The sequence below is a fragment of the Camelus bactrianus genome, chromosome 8 (genome assembly GCF_048773025.1).
Source record: "Camelus bactrianus isolate YW-2024 breed Bactrian camel chromosome 8, ASM4877302v1, whole genome shotgun sequence".
Classification (NCBI taxonomy): Eukaryota; Metazoa; Chordata; class Mammalia; order Artiodactyla; family Camelidae; genus Camelus; species Camelus bactrianus.
The window spans coordinates 75393260-75409805 of record NC_133546.1 but is presented as its reverse complement, the minus strand read 5'-3'; the positions used below and the strand labels follow the sequence as shown (position 1 = coordinate 75409805).

At 36.3% G+C, this 16546-nt stretch overlaps 1 protein-coding gene across 6 annotated transcripts in view; it reads right to left on the bottom strand.

Moving 5' to 3' along the window:
* Window positions 1–16546, bottom strand: part of SMAP1 (small ArfGAP 1) — a 176340-nt gene that overhangs the window by 54435 nt on the left and 105359 nt on the right. For all 6 annotated transcript variants that reach the window (XM_074368757.1, XM_074368756.1, XM_074368758.1 and 3 more), the window contains 2 exons: window positions 9676–9761; window positions 3038–3113 (listed from right to left, as the gene is read on the bottom strand). In XM_074368757.1, coding sequence (XP_074224858.1) covers window positions 3038–3113; window positions 9676–9761 — 162 coding nt within the window. The remainder of the gene's footprint in view (window positions 1–3037; window positions 3114–9675; window positions 9762–16546) is intronic.

Below are 16546 nucleotides of genomic sequence, written 5' to 3'. Positions count from 1 at the left end.
TGTTCATCTATCTTTTCAAGAAAAGATTACATTACTTTCTTGATTTCTTTTTAATATCACCCTTTTTAACAGAATAATGGTATAATAAAAAATCATGCGCTCTGAAACACTGAAAAATACCCTATGGATTAACTGCTAGCAATACATTGCTTCACACCCATTTTCAAAATTCTTGGATATGTTTTCCAAGTGGAGATTTTATCACAGCAGTTCTCAGATGGCTGTCCCAGGAGCTCTCAGTATACTATGAAGCTCAAGTTTTTCAGGAGTCCAGAAATCATTTTAGAAACATGACTTCCAAAGTCAATTACCTTTCATGGCATATGTTAGATACAAAAGCTGAAAGTACATTTACTGAACTAATAAATCAATCATACAAAAGAAATCACCAATTAAACTCACTGGGAGAGTTAAGAGACTTCAACAAACTTAACTAAGGAATCACGGCCACGAACTATTATGAAGCAGCCTGAATTTTAATATACTAATTTAAAATCATTGGATAAATCACTAAGAAATGGAGAATTCTAGAAAACTTTCAAAATAGAATTCTTTAATGGCCACATCAGTCACCTGGCAGCCCATAATTAAAGGGTAAAATGTAGCAATATTAACCAAACAGAACTCATATCAAAATTGTGCCAATGATCTAAAGTCTTATGGTTAATTCTGAGTACTCACATCTCTAAATTGTCCACCTGCTGTGAGTCGTCTGCCCTGCCACCCTCCCCTCTTTCTCCAACATAATCATCCACAGGAGCTTACATTTACTAAGCTTGTATTTACTAGGTACTCTACAAAAAATGCAGCTTGCCTTATTTTATTTAACTCTTATAACACTACCAAATGTAGACACCAGAGCATTCTTATTCCACAGAAAAGGAAACCAAAACTGTAACAGAAGTAACAACAACAAAAAACACCCTGAAATTATGCTGTGTTACATTAATCTTAACTCACCACCTAGTTATTCATCACCTCAGTTTCTCATCCCCACCTCGAAGGGCATCTAAAATTCAATGCAATTCACACTGTCTTAAAACTATTGCTCATTTACCTTAAATAACAAATTATGCCAGCATTAGCTAACGACAAACAGAGCTCAATAAAATTAGGAGGACTAGCTCATTTTTATTGCAATACAGTATAGAAACGCTGCTTCCATAACAACTTTTAAGTTAAAACAAAGGATTTAATTTTACTTTTGTTGTACTAATTACTAGTTTTTAATACATATATGTGTGTATATACATACATACACAAATATGTAAGATGAGTGAAAATGCTGCTGTTTTTAAACCCTTAATATAATACTCAATTATAAGGCCACTGATGGGAAAAGTAATTTCGTGTGAAATTCAGTCTGGAGAAGTAAAACCTCTGTGTGCTGCAAACTCGTATTGAGTTCCAGAGGTTACTTCTGAGGTATGTGAAGTGATAAAGGAGGCAAGAAATGTGTAAGATCAACTGAAACAACAACAAGCGAGTGCTCATTTTAAAGTCACCAACGCCCAGTGATCATTAGCTGTTTTTCCAAGACAAATCCAAGGACGTTAGGGGTCAGGAGTAAATGGTTAGTTACCCGGACGTTCACCGCTCCAGCAGACTCGGTGTTTGATCATTCTGGTGGCAAATGAATCAAGTGAGAGTGGAAGTATGTGGTGGGGGGAGGAAGAAAGGGATGGGGGAGGGAAGAAGGGAGGAGAGGAGAGAAAAGCTGCTGATGGAAAAGAGCAGACAACGTGCCAGCACTCAGCCTCCTCACCTCAAGCCCGCTAGATCTCCCAAGAAATCACTGTTATCACTGTGTTTCCAGCTGTGATTCCCTGCTGCTTCAGAGGTTGCGGGGAGGTAAGGCAGGACAGATTTCTGTACTCAATGTTTTTCAAATGTCTCCCATCACTCGTTCCATCAAGGAACAGCCAGGGAGGGCAGATTCGCTCTGTATCACCATGACAGAATTTTAGGATGGCCACCAAAATTCTCATCCCCTAGTTTATACATCCTGTATTCTAAAATGATTTCTTAGAATTTCATATGAAAATACATTACTTGTGTTTTAAAGTAAGTCATTTTTCCCCATAATGCTATAACTAAACAATTTTATGGACATTATAAATACCATTCTCAATACTGTCCATTTTTGTCAATCTTTCAAAGGATTTCCTCTTCTACATCCACTGAAAATGCAGCCCAAAATAAACACAAGGGTACCTTTGCTCAAAAATATACATTAATCATACTTTAAACACTTTTCACCAAGATTTTTCAATGGTCAAACATAATATATTAAATTAAAATTTCCTTATTTTGTTAGAATTTGATCGTATGTTGCTTCTCCATATGGACTACAGGAAAATGAAAAGGAAAATCAGATTACATGCAAAAAGAGATGAAATTATTGCCTCTAAATTACTTGGCAGGTGACTTAAATACAAAATTAACTGGCTGGTAGCTTTATTGTTGAGCCAGGAATCAAAGACCAAAAAATGATTGAAATAATAAAGACAATTAGCTTTAAATGGTAATTACTGGGATGGGAAAATTTAATCAGGAAAAGAAAAAAAAACCATATTTGATCACTATAGTAAGGTCTCAAAATTAGGTATCAAATGCTTGATAATAATCAATTAAAAAGCATGTTTTAATAAACTTATGTCTGGACAGATTCACCAAAGCCCTTATAAGACAATAAACTGGCCTTTTTCATTCATTTCCAGAATCCAGTAAAATAACTTTCTCTACCTTCCTTTTTCAGTTAGTGGCTTTATATTTTTGTAAATTTCATACAATTAACTTAATCAAATGTCATTTAAGCAATTACTAGACTCTTACTTGATTATGCTCCTTTTTGAACCAAGAGTTCTGCTTTGAGAGCTCATTAACATTAAGTGACAAAAAATTCCAATATTCAAATGTTTTACGGTATGTAACTAGTATATCTTTACAATAAATAAATTGAGCTGTATCAGATGTTAGAAGTTCAGGATCTACTCAACAAACATTAATTGGTGATAGAGATGAAGATTTTACTTACATTTGTAAGTGCTATAGCATTTTTATCGTAGTATTTCTTCTTTTCGTATTTGTCTCTGATGAAAAATTCCACTGCTCTGAAAACAGATAACTTAAGGAAAAACATGAGTTCAGTGACATGCACGTTCTCCTTTACTCCATCCTCTCCACAAAGCCAAGGCTCTAAATTCAATTTTCCCACTCCCCAGTCCGCTCTTTCCTCACATACTATTTCTACAACTAAATTCTGTAACCTAACTTTTCTTTCTGCCAAACCTACTTTCATTCTGTCTATCTCTTTCAGAAAACTTTCCCCATTCAACAAAACCACTCAACCCACTCTAAAAAGAAAGTAACCACACTTCTCAATTCTACCACACTCCTCAACCCTCCACTAAACTCTCAATTTAATTAAGGTTCATTTTGGATTTTCAGCGTAAGTGAAGAAACTAACACCCAGGCAGCACCCACAGTGCACCAGATACTCTGTGCTGTCCAGAGCTTTTTCCTTTTAATCCTTCCCCAAAGCAGTCATGTGCATATTACAATTTCCACCTCATAGGTGAAGAGTCAGCAACTTGGAAAGACTGAACAACCATGATTTCAACACTTCCGTTCATCCCACCATACATGGCTGCCTCTTATTGATTCCCCATGTATTAGAAGAATGGTGGTCAATTTTTTTTTCTTTCACAGCTTCAAAAAATGGAGAAGTCAAGAAGCTTAAACTAAAGATAGCACTATTTAATTTTTTTGAGGCTAGGTGGACTAGCCTGACCTGTTGGCAGAGTGAGGGACTTCTAGTAGGATTCAAGAGTTTTGAGTTACCTGATACAGAAGACTTCCCTCACCAATCTCTGCTTTATCCTATTCCACTAAAATGGGACTTCTTCCATTAGGGATTCTTAACTTTTTTATTTTTTAGTACCATGAGTGCCTTTAGTAGTTAAAGAAGGCTTGTGGACTCCTTTCTGAGATAATGCTTTTTAATGCATAAAATAGAATACAGAGGACTATAAAGGACATGAATTACACGGAAATACAACCTCTCTGTGGATCCCAGGATAAGACATCCTTCTGTTCAAAGAAAAGTTACCTTAAGCAGCAAAACAATATATTTTCAGTCAATAACTCCTGATTAGAAGTTAATAAAAGACCTTTAAGTTGACAGCTGAGGCAAAAGGTAATAGACAGAGTTAGCAGACCACTATACAGCAGGTATTAAAGGAAAAGCACTCAAAGGAGCCAGGGAAGGCAAGACAGACAGAAAATCTAAACACTCCATTTATTAAGTAAGCTGAATGACTGAAAGCTGTTTTGAAGACAGTTTTCTATGAATTGAGTATGTGAAAGGCACTTCAGATTATCTCCTTTTCTCCTCCTAACAACCTATAAGGAAGGTGCCATTTTACAACTAAAACTCGGGCACAGAAAGTTTAGGAAGTTCTCTGGCATTCTACAGTACAAGGGAGAACTGTGATCTGAAACCAGGGACGTCTGACATCGACCTCTGAGAATATTACCTCTGGTCACCACAGCTGCATCTGAGAACCAGTCATTGCATTTCTGCTAATAATAATACATGTCCTAAAATATAGCGAAGAACGTCAAATGCGGAAGACCTTCATTTCCAAGGTGCCCAGGGAGACCCTTTCAAGTGAGAGGTCCTCGAGCTGCCACCAGGCTGATTACTCAGATATCTGAACATTTTGGCAGCCAATACCAAAAAATCACCAAAACATGCCAAGGTTTTCATGAAATGCAATAATGTTATTTTATTTCGACAATTTCACATGTAAGTAAGCTAAGTATGAAGTTTCCACAGACTGTAAACCCATGTTCAATATGACATCTTTCTATATTTCTAACAAGAAAAAAATGAAACAATCAAAAAAGTTGATGCTTTGGATGAGTATGCATGAATATGGGTTGTACTGAGCAATCTTCATTGTAGAAACAACTATTCACCACCACAAAAAGGGAAGAGAAACATAAATTTACTTTGATGTCATTTTCACTCCAGATGATATATATTTGTTTTTAAAAACTGTATAAATGTTTTTAAAATAGTCATTATATTTACTTTTAAATATAAATATTATGTAACATATAATATGTATACAGTTATTTTTTAACCGAAGAAAATTATTAGAAATCTAAATTCAAGTATAATTTTTATGTTTAAATATTTGGGAGAATAACACTGATATATTTTCTCTTTAAAGACAGCAACAATAGTTTATTTTGGATACTGTTTCAAGTTTAAATGTTTATGACAAATAAAAGATCACTGTTTATGACGAAAAAATTACCATTAGAGAGAAAACTCATTAAGATTAAAAATACAGTATATAAAATAATTTAAACATCACTGTAAAACTAAAATATTGAAAACTATGATGTTTTTATAAATACTGAAGTTTGAAAAAGGCAAACATTTAAGTATGAATCTTCTGGAGTGAAAAACTATACTAACATCTAGTGAAATGAAATGTGTGAATTTTCAGAAATAACAGATATCTGTGAAATCCCAATTTATACTTAATATATTTTTTACAAGTAATTCAAGTATAGCTGAGTCTGGTTTCTGCTTCTGATAAGAAACCCTCTCAATATTATATAAGCAGTAGGCAACTTTAAAAAATTATATGAGATGAAAGGTGATCTGCTTTTCAAGGATATAAAAAAAAAATAAAATAAAATAAAGCATTAAGGTAGGACAACACACTAGGATAGTCCTAATTATTAACATAAAACATTACTTTTTCAGAATTGCATGGAAGTCACCTGAGTGAGAATGGTGATTTACAGAACATGCTACATCCTTGGTTGCTCTCAGTTCCCACGTGCCTCTTCGACCAAGAATGTATTGCGTGGTCCTTATTTCTTTTTATACAAGGCCCCAGATGCCAGGCAATTCTTCATTGTTACCTCACCTACAGAAAAAATGATTTATTCCAGAGGGGCAGCAAACTTTTTCTTAAAGAGCCAGGCAGTAAATATTTTAGGTCCTGTGGGGCACTAGGGTCTACGGTGCAACTACTCACTGCTGCATTTGTAGCTCCAAAGTAGCCTCAGAAAATTTATAAATGAATGGGCATGGCTATGTTCTAATAAAACTTTATTTACAAAAACAGTAGCTGGCTCATGGGCCTGCATTCACTGATTTCTGAATTCTACTCCCAAAATTCTATTTGCTAGAGGGCAAAGTGTAGCCAAATTGGATTTATAGAGGTTCTCTGTGTCTGCAAACTGTCACTGTAGACAACGTAAGGGATTTTCAAGGGAAATTTGATGATAATTTTGCACTCCGTGCTGACTGTAGTACTAACTCCCAGAGGAGAATTAGTACTCCGATGTGCACCCTCATCTCGGGTACCAGCAGGCACTTGTTATTTAACTGGCAGTTATTGTGACCTTGAAGCTAGCTGATCTCTTGAACCCATACTCAGATACATAAAGAAGATAGTAATACTCCACCTCACAACATTGTTGAGAGTTCAGGGGGTAATACAGACAAAGCACCCATCACAGTACCTAGCAAACAGGAAGCCCTCAATAAATGACGTGGGCTTTTATTTCTGCCGAGCTGGGTGCCTGTTTCCGCTCCTTCACAATGGAGGTAACGCTGAGACTCATCTCACAGGATCGCCAGGGGATTTAAGAAGTAAGAGCGGTCTGTGGCACAGGGTAAATTTCACTCTTAGCTCTTACTATCGATAAATGCATTTTAATAGGCAAATGTTTTAGACACAGGGCCCCAGCGGAGGGGGAAGTAGATGGCAGCTACTGTGTTAAGGGCTGAGGCGGCCTGCACAGCGTCAAGTCTGAGCAAATATGAAACATCAACAAAAGAACCAACTAATCTGGAGATCAGGAAATATTTATCTTCATTTTCCAGTCTCCAGGTGCCTTTAGACACAAAAGGACTTAATTATACACTGACAGAGATCAATAATACACCCCCCCCAAAAAAAAAAAACAGAAATAGAATAGTAATGATTTCAGCAAATCAAGGTAAGGAGTATACTGACAACAATTCACGTTTAAGTGGTTGATTTGGGAGTCAGTAAACAAATAACAAGATGCCCCAGAATATTCCCTGTGCCTGTGGTTATAGAACATTTAGTACCTTAATTGTCTCAATCCTCAAAATGAACAAATAATACTAACTAAATCCAGGAAAATTTTAACATTACGATGTGTTTTATATTTAAACATGTATTTATTTGTATTTCAAGATTTCTTCCTTTCTTTAAAGATACCATTTAAAAGACAATTAAATTAATATCTATTCCCAAGAACAAAATCTTCCAGCTCCAGACACACACCACTGACAGCAGTAAAATTTTCAAAAGCTCCAAGAAGAACTGCTGATTAGCTGTGGCACACAACAGATCTCATGGAACTGAAGTAATTAAAGTTTGTAGATAAGACGAAATATCCTAATAATGAAAAGCTTAATGTAAAGCTTTATCACTCGTCATGCACTAGCACACGCAGCCTATAATTAACCACATCCCACATGAGAAATTACACTTTCACAGCAGCTTCTGCCTAACTTTTGTAAACTGCAAAGCTTTTAAAAAGTGACAAATCTTGTTAAGAATGCAGTGAGGTCCCCTATTGTGTGAGTTTCACTCAGTTTGGTTCCACTTGCCTCTAGGGATGAGACAACTATATTTAAATCAAATAAAAGTGCAGAGATGTTGAACTTTTCAAAGAGCACTGAGCTTTAGAGCGACTCATGAAATCAAGAAAGAAAGGGGACTGGTATTCTTACTAGTCTCCCCAACGAAAGCTCCAAATCACAGTGTTCATAGTTAAAAGAAGGGATAAAAATAATGCAGATGTAATAACTAAAGTTAAAAAAAAAATTTTAAGGCAATGGTATTGCTGCCCTAGGTAAACATAACTTAACCGAGCATCTTTCTATCACCTACACGGAAGTGATTGTCCAGTTTACATTTCCTGCTTTCTTTTAGGGTCCAGATGCCTGCTTCCAGCTTCCAAATGGGCATCTGTCTCCACATATGCGTCCAACAGACACCTCATCCTGCCCAAAGTAATGGCTCACTGTCTTCAACCTCTACCCCTTAAACCTTCATCTGGTACTGAATTCCTTCCTCCAGTAAGATTGCCTCACTCACTGAACCTAAGGCAAGCTAGAAAATCTGGGGTCATCTCTGTCTTCCCCGGAAACAAAGCCAATCTTCATCTCCTCCAACTGCTCCTGCCTTCCCAACTTCTTTATGATCGTCCCAGTTCGCCCCTGCTCATTCTCAGCTCTCTTCTGGAACTCATATCCCCATCACCTCTCACTTCTGAGCTGTACGGGTATTCTACACCGTCTCCCCGACTCCGCCATCTCCTCCAGCTCATCTTCCTGGCAGTGGAAGCTAATGTCTCTAATATTTCTCCTGCTTCAAAACCCTGCATGGCTTTTCAAATTCTTCAACCCTTTGGGCCAATGAAATGAGGTTCAAACTGCTCTCTATGGTACTAAAAACCCTTTAGAATCTGGAAAATGAGCTGCTTCTGCCGCCTGCCCCAAAGAAATTAACTCCTGTCACATCAAAACTGTAAAATGTCGTGTGTCCTCACACCATCATACTTCAGCTCACACGATCTTCTCTGCCTGAAGCGTACCGCCCACTCTCACCCTAGGATCTTGCTATAATAAAACTAGCCTTGGATATCAGATTGTTAATTTATGGGAAGGAGGTGGGGGGAGCAGAAACAGAAAAGGTCAAACACTAACTTTTTTAATGTAACTCAAAAAGTTTCCACACAATTATGAAAAAAATATATAATAGCCAGTATCTCCATGTAAGAAAAGATCAACTTTTTTCTTTGTCTGGTCACACAAACCATTTTAGTACACAATGGGGTAATATACAACCGATCTTTAAGAAGCTACATTCTAGTGCCAAAACCACAAAAATCACTTTTGGATAAAATCACAAATACCTACATTCAATTAGATAATCCTATTATGATTTTATAGGATTTCTCAAACTCAGACTGAAGTTTGAGAAATCCTATAAAGTCAAATGATTTACCTTTAACATGTGAAACACATCCTGACTAAAACGTCTTTGAGAAAATATTCTATTCATTCATTAGGGCAGATCTGAAGTAAATACCGCTGTGCACCCTGGGATGAAGACGGAGTGTCAGTGGTGAAGTGAGCCCAAATTACCCCAGCACTTCCACTAAACATGCCCCTTGCCTTGCAAACGCGTAAATGTCAAAGTGCTTCATATAAATTACTACATAAAGGTGATCAAAGAAAACCCCTCTAGAAAGGATTTTTTTTAAAAATACTCAAGATGTTCACAAATCAATTCTCAAATAATAGCCTAAAATAATAAACAACACATACTCTTCAATCAAGAATTAAGGAAGTCAATCAAGAAGAATCAGTTAAAATATTTTACACTTAACAATAATTACATAAAAATACTATATAGATTACGTGTTACCAGAATCGTATTAAAAACTTACTGCCTACAAAGCACAGCTCAAGGCAAATGAATTTCTATTTTTAATGAACAACAGTGTGACAAAGTTCACATCTTCCTAAATACAGTTAAAATATGAACCATAAAAATGAGCTAATTCTTTTAAAACCCATAATAAAGACATTTTAAAGGATACTGATCTGTCTGCGGTCTTCGAAAGTTCTCTGGAAGATGGGCTTCATACAGTAGTCGTGCTTTCGTGTTTCCCATATCCTGCATGCACTACAATTAAAAAAGAATCAAGTATTTTCATTACTCACATAAACATTAAAAAGTAATTCCTATAACACACACGTATACGCAGGTATACACACACTAGACATGTATCATTCCCAACATACAATCTTCTCTTTAGAAAAATAATTTAAATCACAACTATGAAATTAATTCAAGTTCAAAACAGAAGCATATTTTTAATACTCCACATTTTTTCAACATATGTGGATCCACGGTTTTCTCACGCTTTTTCTGTGTCTGTAATGTCATCTTTATTTATACTCACTACTTCTTAAAAGCAGCTTCCCTGGCTTTGTGGTGGTGTATTGTTTTAAATACACCACATGAACAACACTGCCACTTCTAAGGCTAACAACTCAAAATCAAATTTTCTTTGTTTTGAGCTTCAGAATACTGAGGATTTCAGGATTTACAACCAAGATCACAACGGAGAGCGGGTCCAGAAACAGTGCTGACCCAGAACACTACAGACGTGGACTCATTTCTCTGGGATTATCAATCTCTTTAAGATTGTGCTAGAAGCCAAGGATCCTCTCCCTACCAAAAAGCTGTGCCTAACGGCCAAGTTTTACACACAAGTTTAGGAGTTCACAGGACTTCTCCCTAAAACCTATCAACCGCAGGAGCAATAACCACTGCTGAGGAGGCGTAAGATAATTACACTGGTTGAAATGATTATTCAGTTAAGCTCCATCATCTGTGAACCAAACAGCACTTCCAGGATATTCTATCACATTAGAAACTGAACTAACGTTTACAAGCCAAACATTCTTCTATTACTATTTTACACCATTGACATGCAGCTTAAATTCCTTAAAATGCTTGAACTGGCTGAAAGATCTGCTTCTGTAATTCCTTTTTTTCCCCTCATTTCCAAAACACACAGCCCCACACCCCCAAGAAGACAACCCAGGCTTAAAAGACTACCAGACGTCAACCTTGAGTTGTAGCCCTCAAGTGTACACGAACCATCCTCCATCTTCCTTCAGGTAAAAGTACAGTGACTTTTCTCCCAACTGAGAGTTTTAAGGTATTCAAAATCCTAACATACACTTCATTTCCGGATATCTACACCACACTCCCTCAACATAAGCATTCTTCAGGGTAAACGAGATTTCTAGGTCATCTCTCTAGAGAGAATGAGAAAGTGAAGTAACGAAAGGCTGGGAAATATAAGGGCTAGTAAACCAAAAAAAATGAAAGGCTTTTTGTTATTTAGCTCTGGAGGGAACACGGCAGGCCACAGGGCTGGCGCGCTGGGAGGCACACTAGCGCCAAGGCGATAGCGCGAGCAAGGCTGGGAAGTGATTCTGTGCGGGGAGAAGGGTCGAGAAACGTTCAGTATAGCTCACCCTTCCCAAAAAGAGAAAAAATGTTTTCAAACATTCAAATGATGCTGCATCTCTGTGCTGTGGTAGGAATTTAGAAGCAGAGATGATCAAGTCATGTAATCACAAAGACATTAAACATTTGGAAAGAACTAGACCAAGAAAAAAATGTCTCTTAGTTCGCATAATATTTGCAAAGAAGCAAAAAGTAACTTAAATATGGCTCAGAGAAACTATGAAAAGAAGAAGATTTGAAGTTTCTAACAATAGGGATACATAAAAATTTACTAACACTAAAAACAGTAGCTGCTACCCATGCCATACCTCACTGATCCAAAGTTATATTTTTCTTCATATTTTAACATTTATGAAATAGAAATACATCTTACAATTGATGGTGTCTTATAATTGATCTTTTATCTTATTAGTCCATAAAATAGAGGTGGTTCGTATAATCAGTGACATTATCTTATATTCAACAAATATGACTCTATACATTATATACAAGTATTCTCTTTAATACAGATTATTAGTATTTTATTTTGGCAAAATAAAAAATAATTAGGAACAAGGCGTACATATACATTATACCAAATTATTTAATTTTGTTCTAGGGATGCTATCCATCAATTAGACAGAACAAAACAAAACAAAACAAAACAAAACAAAACAAAACAAAACAAAAAGAGGTATAAAAATCTGAAACGGAAAGGAATGTGAAATAATAGGCCATTTCTTCAGAAGACCACTGCCAAAAAGTGACTTAATGAAGGTACGTGTGTGTGTCTGTGTTAGCTGGGAATGGGCGAAACAAGGATTCAACGACACTAAAGATACAGAGAGATCATTTTGTAAAAAGAAGGGAGATGCTAGTAAGCTCAGATAATTTCTAAGTTTCTAAAAGGCAGAACAGAGTAGAGTGGAAAGAAAGTCTGCAATGGAAGGACCAGTGGAGATGAAGCCGGTTCAGCAAACTGGAGATGTTAGAGCAAGGGGAAGACAACAGGGGCTGGCACTCTGGGGAGGCGACAGAAATGTGGCACAAACTAGCTGCCCTCAAAGTTTCAAGACGATACTGGAAATGGCCCTACGGGACACGTGAAAATTTACTTTATTGACCCTAAGAAGCAAACTGTCTGGTAATCAGCAGAAAATAATGAAGTAGCCCAATAACTACAATAACAAGCATTAGGCTCAATACTTTAGTCATATATATAAACAATGTTATTATAAATTAGATGTATTGTATATAATACATAAATTGTATATCTATTACAAAATATAAATTGTATATGCCATTTTTAATTTCAAAAAGCCCTGATTTAGATGTTATTACCCTAATTTGACAAAAAAAAAAAAAAAGGAACCTGAAGCTGCAAGATGTTAACAGGCCCAAGATCATTAGTCTCCACAAGTATTTAACTCTTGATAGAACCAACCAGCATCAGCCATCAGTAACTTAGGTATCTTAGCAGCATCCAGTGGAACTGGGACTACACCGTGCAGGGCTCATGAACACCAGGCTCTGTTTCACAGGCTGTTTTCAGTCCACAGATGAGGAAACAGGCACAAAGAGGTTCTCTACTGGGTAATTCAAGGAATCAGCTACAGAGCTGAGACCGGAATCAAGTTCCCTCAGTCCCAATCCTCACCACCATGCACCAGCTAGTTAAAACAAGTATCCAGGAAATTTCACCACAAAACAGAATACTGTAACTATTGCCTCCATTGTTAAAACCCCTTTCCTATTATTAAAATGTTATTCTTTTTCTTTTAGGTTTTCTAATCCAAAATGCTTTAGCAAAATGCACTGACTGTTAGAAAGGAGAATTTTAGTTGCTTATTCTTTGGCAATTTATGATTCAGTTTTCCAGAGCTGGGATGAGCAGACTAGTCACAAAAAACAGGGATGATAAAGGGCAAATACTTGTTTTAAAAGAAAAAGTGAGCTTTACATATTTAATTATATTTAACTACAATGAGATTTAAGATACGGGTAATGAACTACCTAACTTCCACCATCTCATTCCTACAACTCAAGCCAGATCCTAAGCACTATGCACCGTTCTGAAAATCTTAAATTTTATGAATCTGTTTTCACTTCTCTGAAAGGAGGGATATGTGTAAGACTATGAAAAATTAAAAGACCTTACCAATTTTGAAAATTCTTTGGCTTTATAGAAGTCATGTCATTTTCTGTCAATTTTTTTCTCTTCCACTCACACTTCAAATATAAAAAAGGAAGGAAGAGGACCCTTAATTACTCAAATCAAAGCTTTTATTAGGGTTTTTAAATATTTTAAAATAGATATTTACTTACTTAACAAACTATAGTTGGTTTCAAAATTAGATTTTTAAAAAATAAGCCAAGCATCCAGAAAGCAGAAATGTATTGATATTCTTGACCAATGATTGTAAGAATATGTCAAATACAAATTCAACATTCATTTTTTACTTTAAGAAAAAATATATAATTATATATAATATGATATATATTTACATAAACTATATTGAGGAATAAGTGAGATGTGTACCTCACAGTTATGATAAATGCCATTTAGTTAGAACATATTTAAAAATGAATGTTACTTACTATTTCTATTAAATTCAATCTGTCCTCGTTTTACACAATATATGGTCCTAGAAAGATGAATTTTATATTATACTTCTTGACTGAACCACCTTCATCCAAAATCACCACGATTATAATGGAAAAGGAAGGCTTCACCTAGAAATGGTATAATAAAACACACTTACGAATCCCAGAACCTACTATTAAAAGTATTCATCCTCATCAGTCCATGATCTGTGTGTTTGTCTTGCCACATCGTCCAGTACATAGAATACCACCTGCCCAGAGCCTCACACATCACTTGAAATTGAATTTTAAAAAAACCTATTTGAACTGAAATGCTGAGAAGTGCCTACCGGCTAACACACTGTCCTCACAGTCTAACATACATAAAGCATCTCTATTTCTGAAACTTTCTAAGTAGAAAACATATCACCCAGTCCTAGTTTTTGCACTAAAAACAATATAACATATATTCTGAAAGAGTTCTAAATTTTTCATGTTTTACAGAGACTGAAGAGAATAGAGGCTGTCAATTTAAAGGTTTAATAGGCATTTATTTTTGTATTAGTGTAATTTAATAACCATACAGAAAAACTAAAAAAATAACAAAAAGTGGGAAGAGAGTAAACAAAAGCAGAATCAATAAGTAAGCAAACAAATGTAACCAGAAATTTTATTTTTATGTAACACTACTGGGTACATTAAAAAAAATCACTGTTTTATGTCAATGGGGCATCTCCAGTGGAAAAATACGGCAATTAAGCTGCACACAAGAACAGTTTTACTAAAAAAGGGGTCATGAAACACATGTAAAGAGAAAGGGCAACAGTAACAAACAGAAATCACATGTGCCCAAGCTTCAGGCATTGTCAATACTGGGAAACAGTAATAACCCGCAAGATGAGTAACAGGCCACCCGAGGTTCCAAGTTAATGATTCACTCTCTCGAGAATAAAACTCGTCCATTTCTTTCTTTTCTTTCATCTTCCCAAATCCTGGAAAGCAGAGCTCTTTGTGGAATTCAACCCAGTGACAGGATGACGCCAGGGCCTGGCTTGTCTTTGTCCTGGCCCAGCCAAAGCCAGCCCAGCCCAGCCTGGGTCAGCGTCCGTGCGGAAGACTTAGGCCTTCTCAGGCCCCCTTCGTGTCGTGCGACCCCCTTTTCTCAGTGCCCGCCTCCTGCCTGCCCCTGGCACCACGTTTCCCGCACTTTTCCCGAAGAGTGTCTAAGGCAACAACCACTTACAGTTGAACAAAAATTCGCACTAATGTATCATTTCAGGATGGAGTTGCAGAGTCTTCATAAATTTCTATGCTACTGACTTGCCCTTCAGGGTTCACTGGCTATTTTTTTAAATGGAATAAGTGGAAAAAAGAGTAAGAGCTACAAAATAAAAGACAGAGAATACTAACTGATTTGCTGCAAATGATTAGGTTACAATGTGGCAAATAGACCTTCTAAATTCCCCATAGCAAAAATGCAAAACACTAAAATGACCAACAGAATCTGACACATTAATGTGTAAGGGAAGAATGTGAAAAGTCTATTAAATTTGGAGGAAAACAAGGCAAAAAAAAAAAAAAAAAAGGCAAATTAGAATACTTCCACCCATCTTCTGAGGAATAGATGGGGGGGAAAGAAGAATCTTACCCCAGGTCAAAAGATTACTGGGTAAGGATATGAAAACAGCTAAGAATGTGCACCACTCCTACGTCTGTATATAAGCACGAAATATTTCAGGAAGAATGTATAAGAAACTGAAAAACATGGCTGCTCCTACAGAGGGAAACTGGATGACTGAGGAACAAAAATATGAGAGAGAGGCCACTCATTTTACACCTTTTGTTCCATAAATTCCCCATTCCCCAAAACAATAAAATAATTAAAAGGGGCTACATTAATCCTAAATTGTTTCCAAGTAAATTACTGTCCAGAGGGAGCTAAGCCAGGGTATCCAGGCAGCATTTGAATCAAAGCAAGGAGACCTCCTCCTACGAGGACCTCCACCTCTACCAAGAGAACAAAGTCTTCTGAGGACCAAAGACGTTATGAATCAAATGAACTCAGTATTTTTAAAAATCCCATCCAAGTGCATCTTACACTCATAATACATTCAAAATGTAAGCGTGGCATTTATTTACCATGTGCTTTCCCAGTATCATTATCTCCAAAAAGAAACTGTACTGTTGCTGAATACTCATCATTGAAATTTCAGTGTATTTGTTTTTGCTTCTTAAAATTTCAATGTATTTGGTTTTGTGTGGGAGAGGGCATACTTCCTGCCCTACTATTTTCTGTTCATTTAAATTTTTAGAACACAAAGACTGAAATCTTAAACTGCCTTAGCTGACTGTGTATTTTTAAAAAACAAAAAAAACCCCTCTTACTTAAAAAGAGAAAATTAATATTTGTAAGTCCCTGGATAAATTCTTCATGTCAGTGACTCACCTCTACTACCACTTGAAATTTTCCAGAATACTTCTCTATCTTCCTCTCAAAAGCCACCAGGATTTCTTGCATAGGAGCAAGCTTTTCAGGACTGGTTTCAAGATCTTTTGGGTTCCAGCTGCTGGAAAAGAAGGGCCAGCGTTCTTGGTCTCAGGAACTCCTTGGAAATATCTAATACAGAGTCCACTCCTTCAGTTTTCATGAAACTGTGTTTTAGGGTAGTAGTTCTCTTTCTGTTTTAATTGTTTTTAAGAACAAAATAAGCCAACCACACATACGTAAAAGTTAAAATTTTTAAGTGAGGATGTAAAATTAGAGGTACCAGTTTTCTGATTTTTCACAATTTCTAGATATTCTCAGACCTTGATGCATATGTTGCAGCATTTGCTAGCTGGTACAAACTCAGAGAATGAATTCT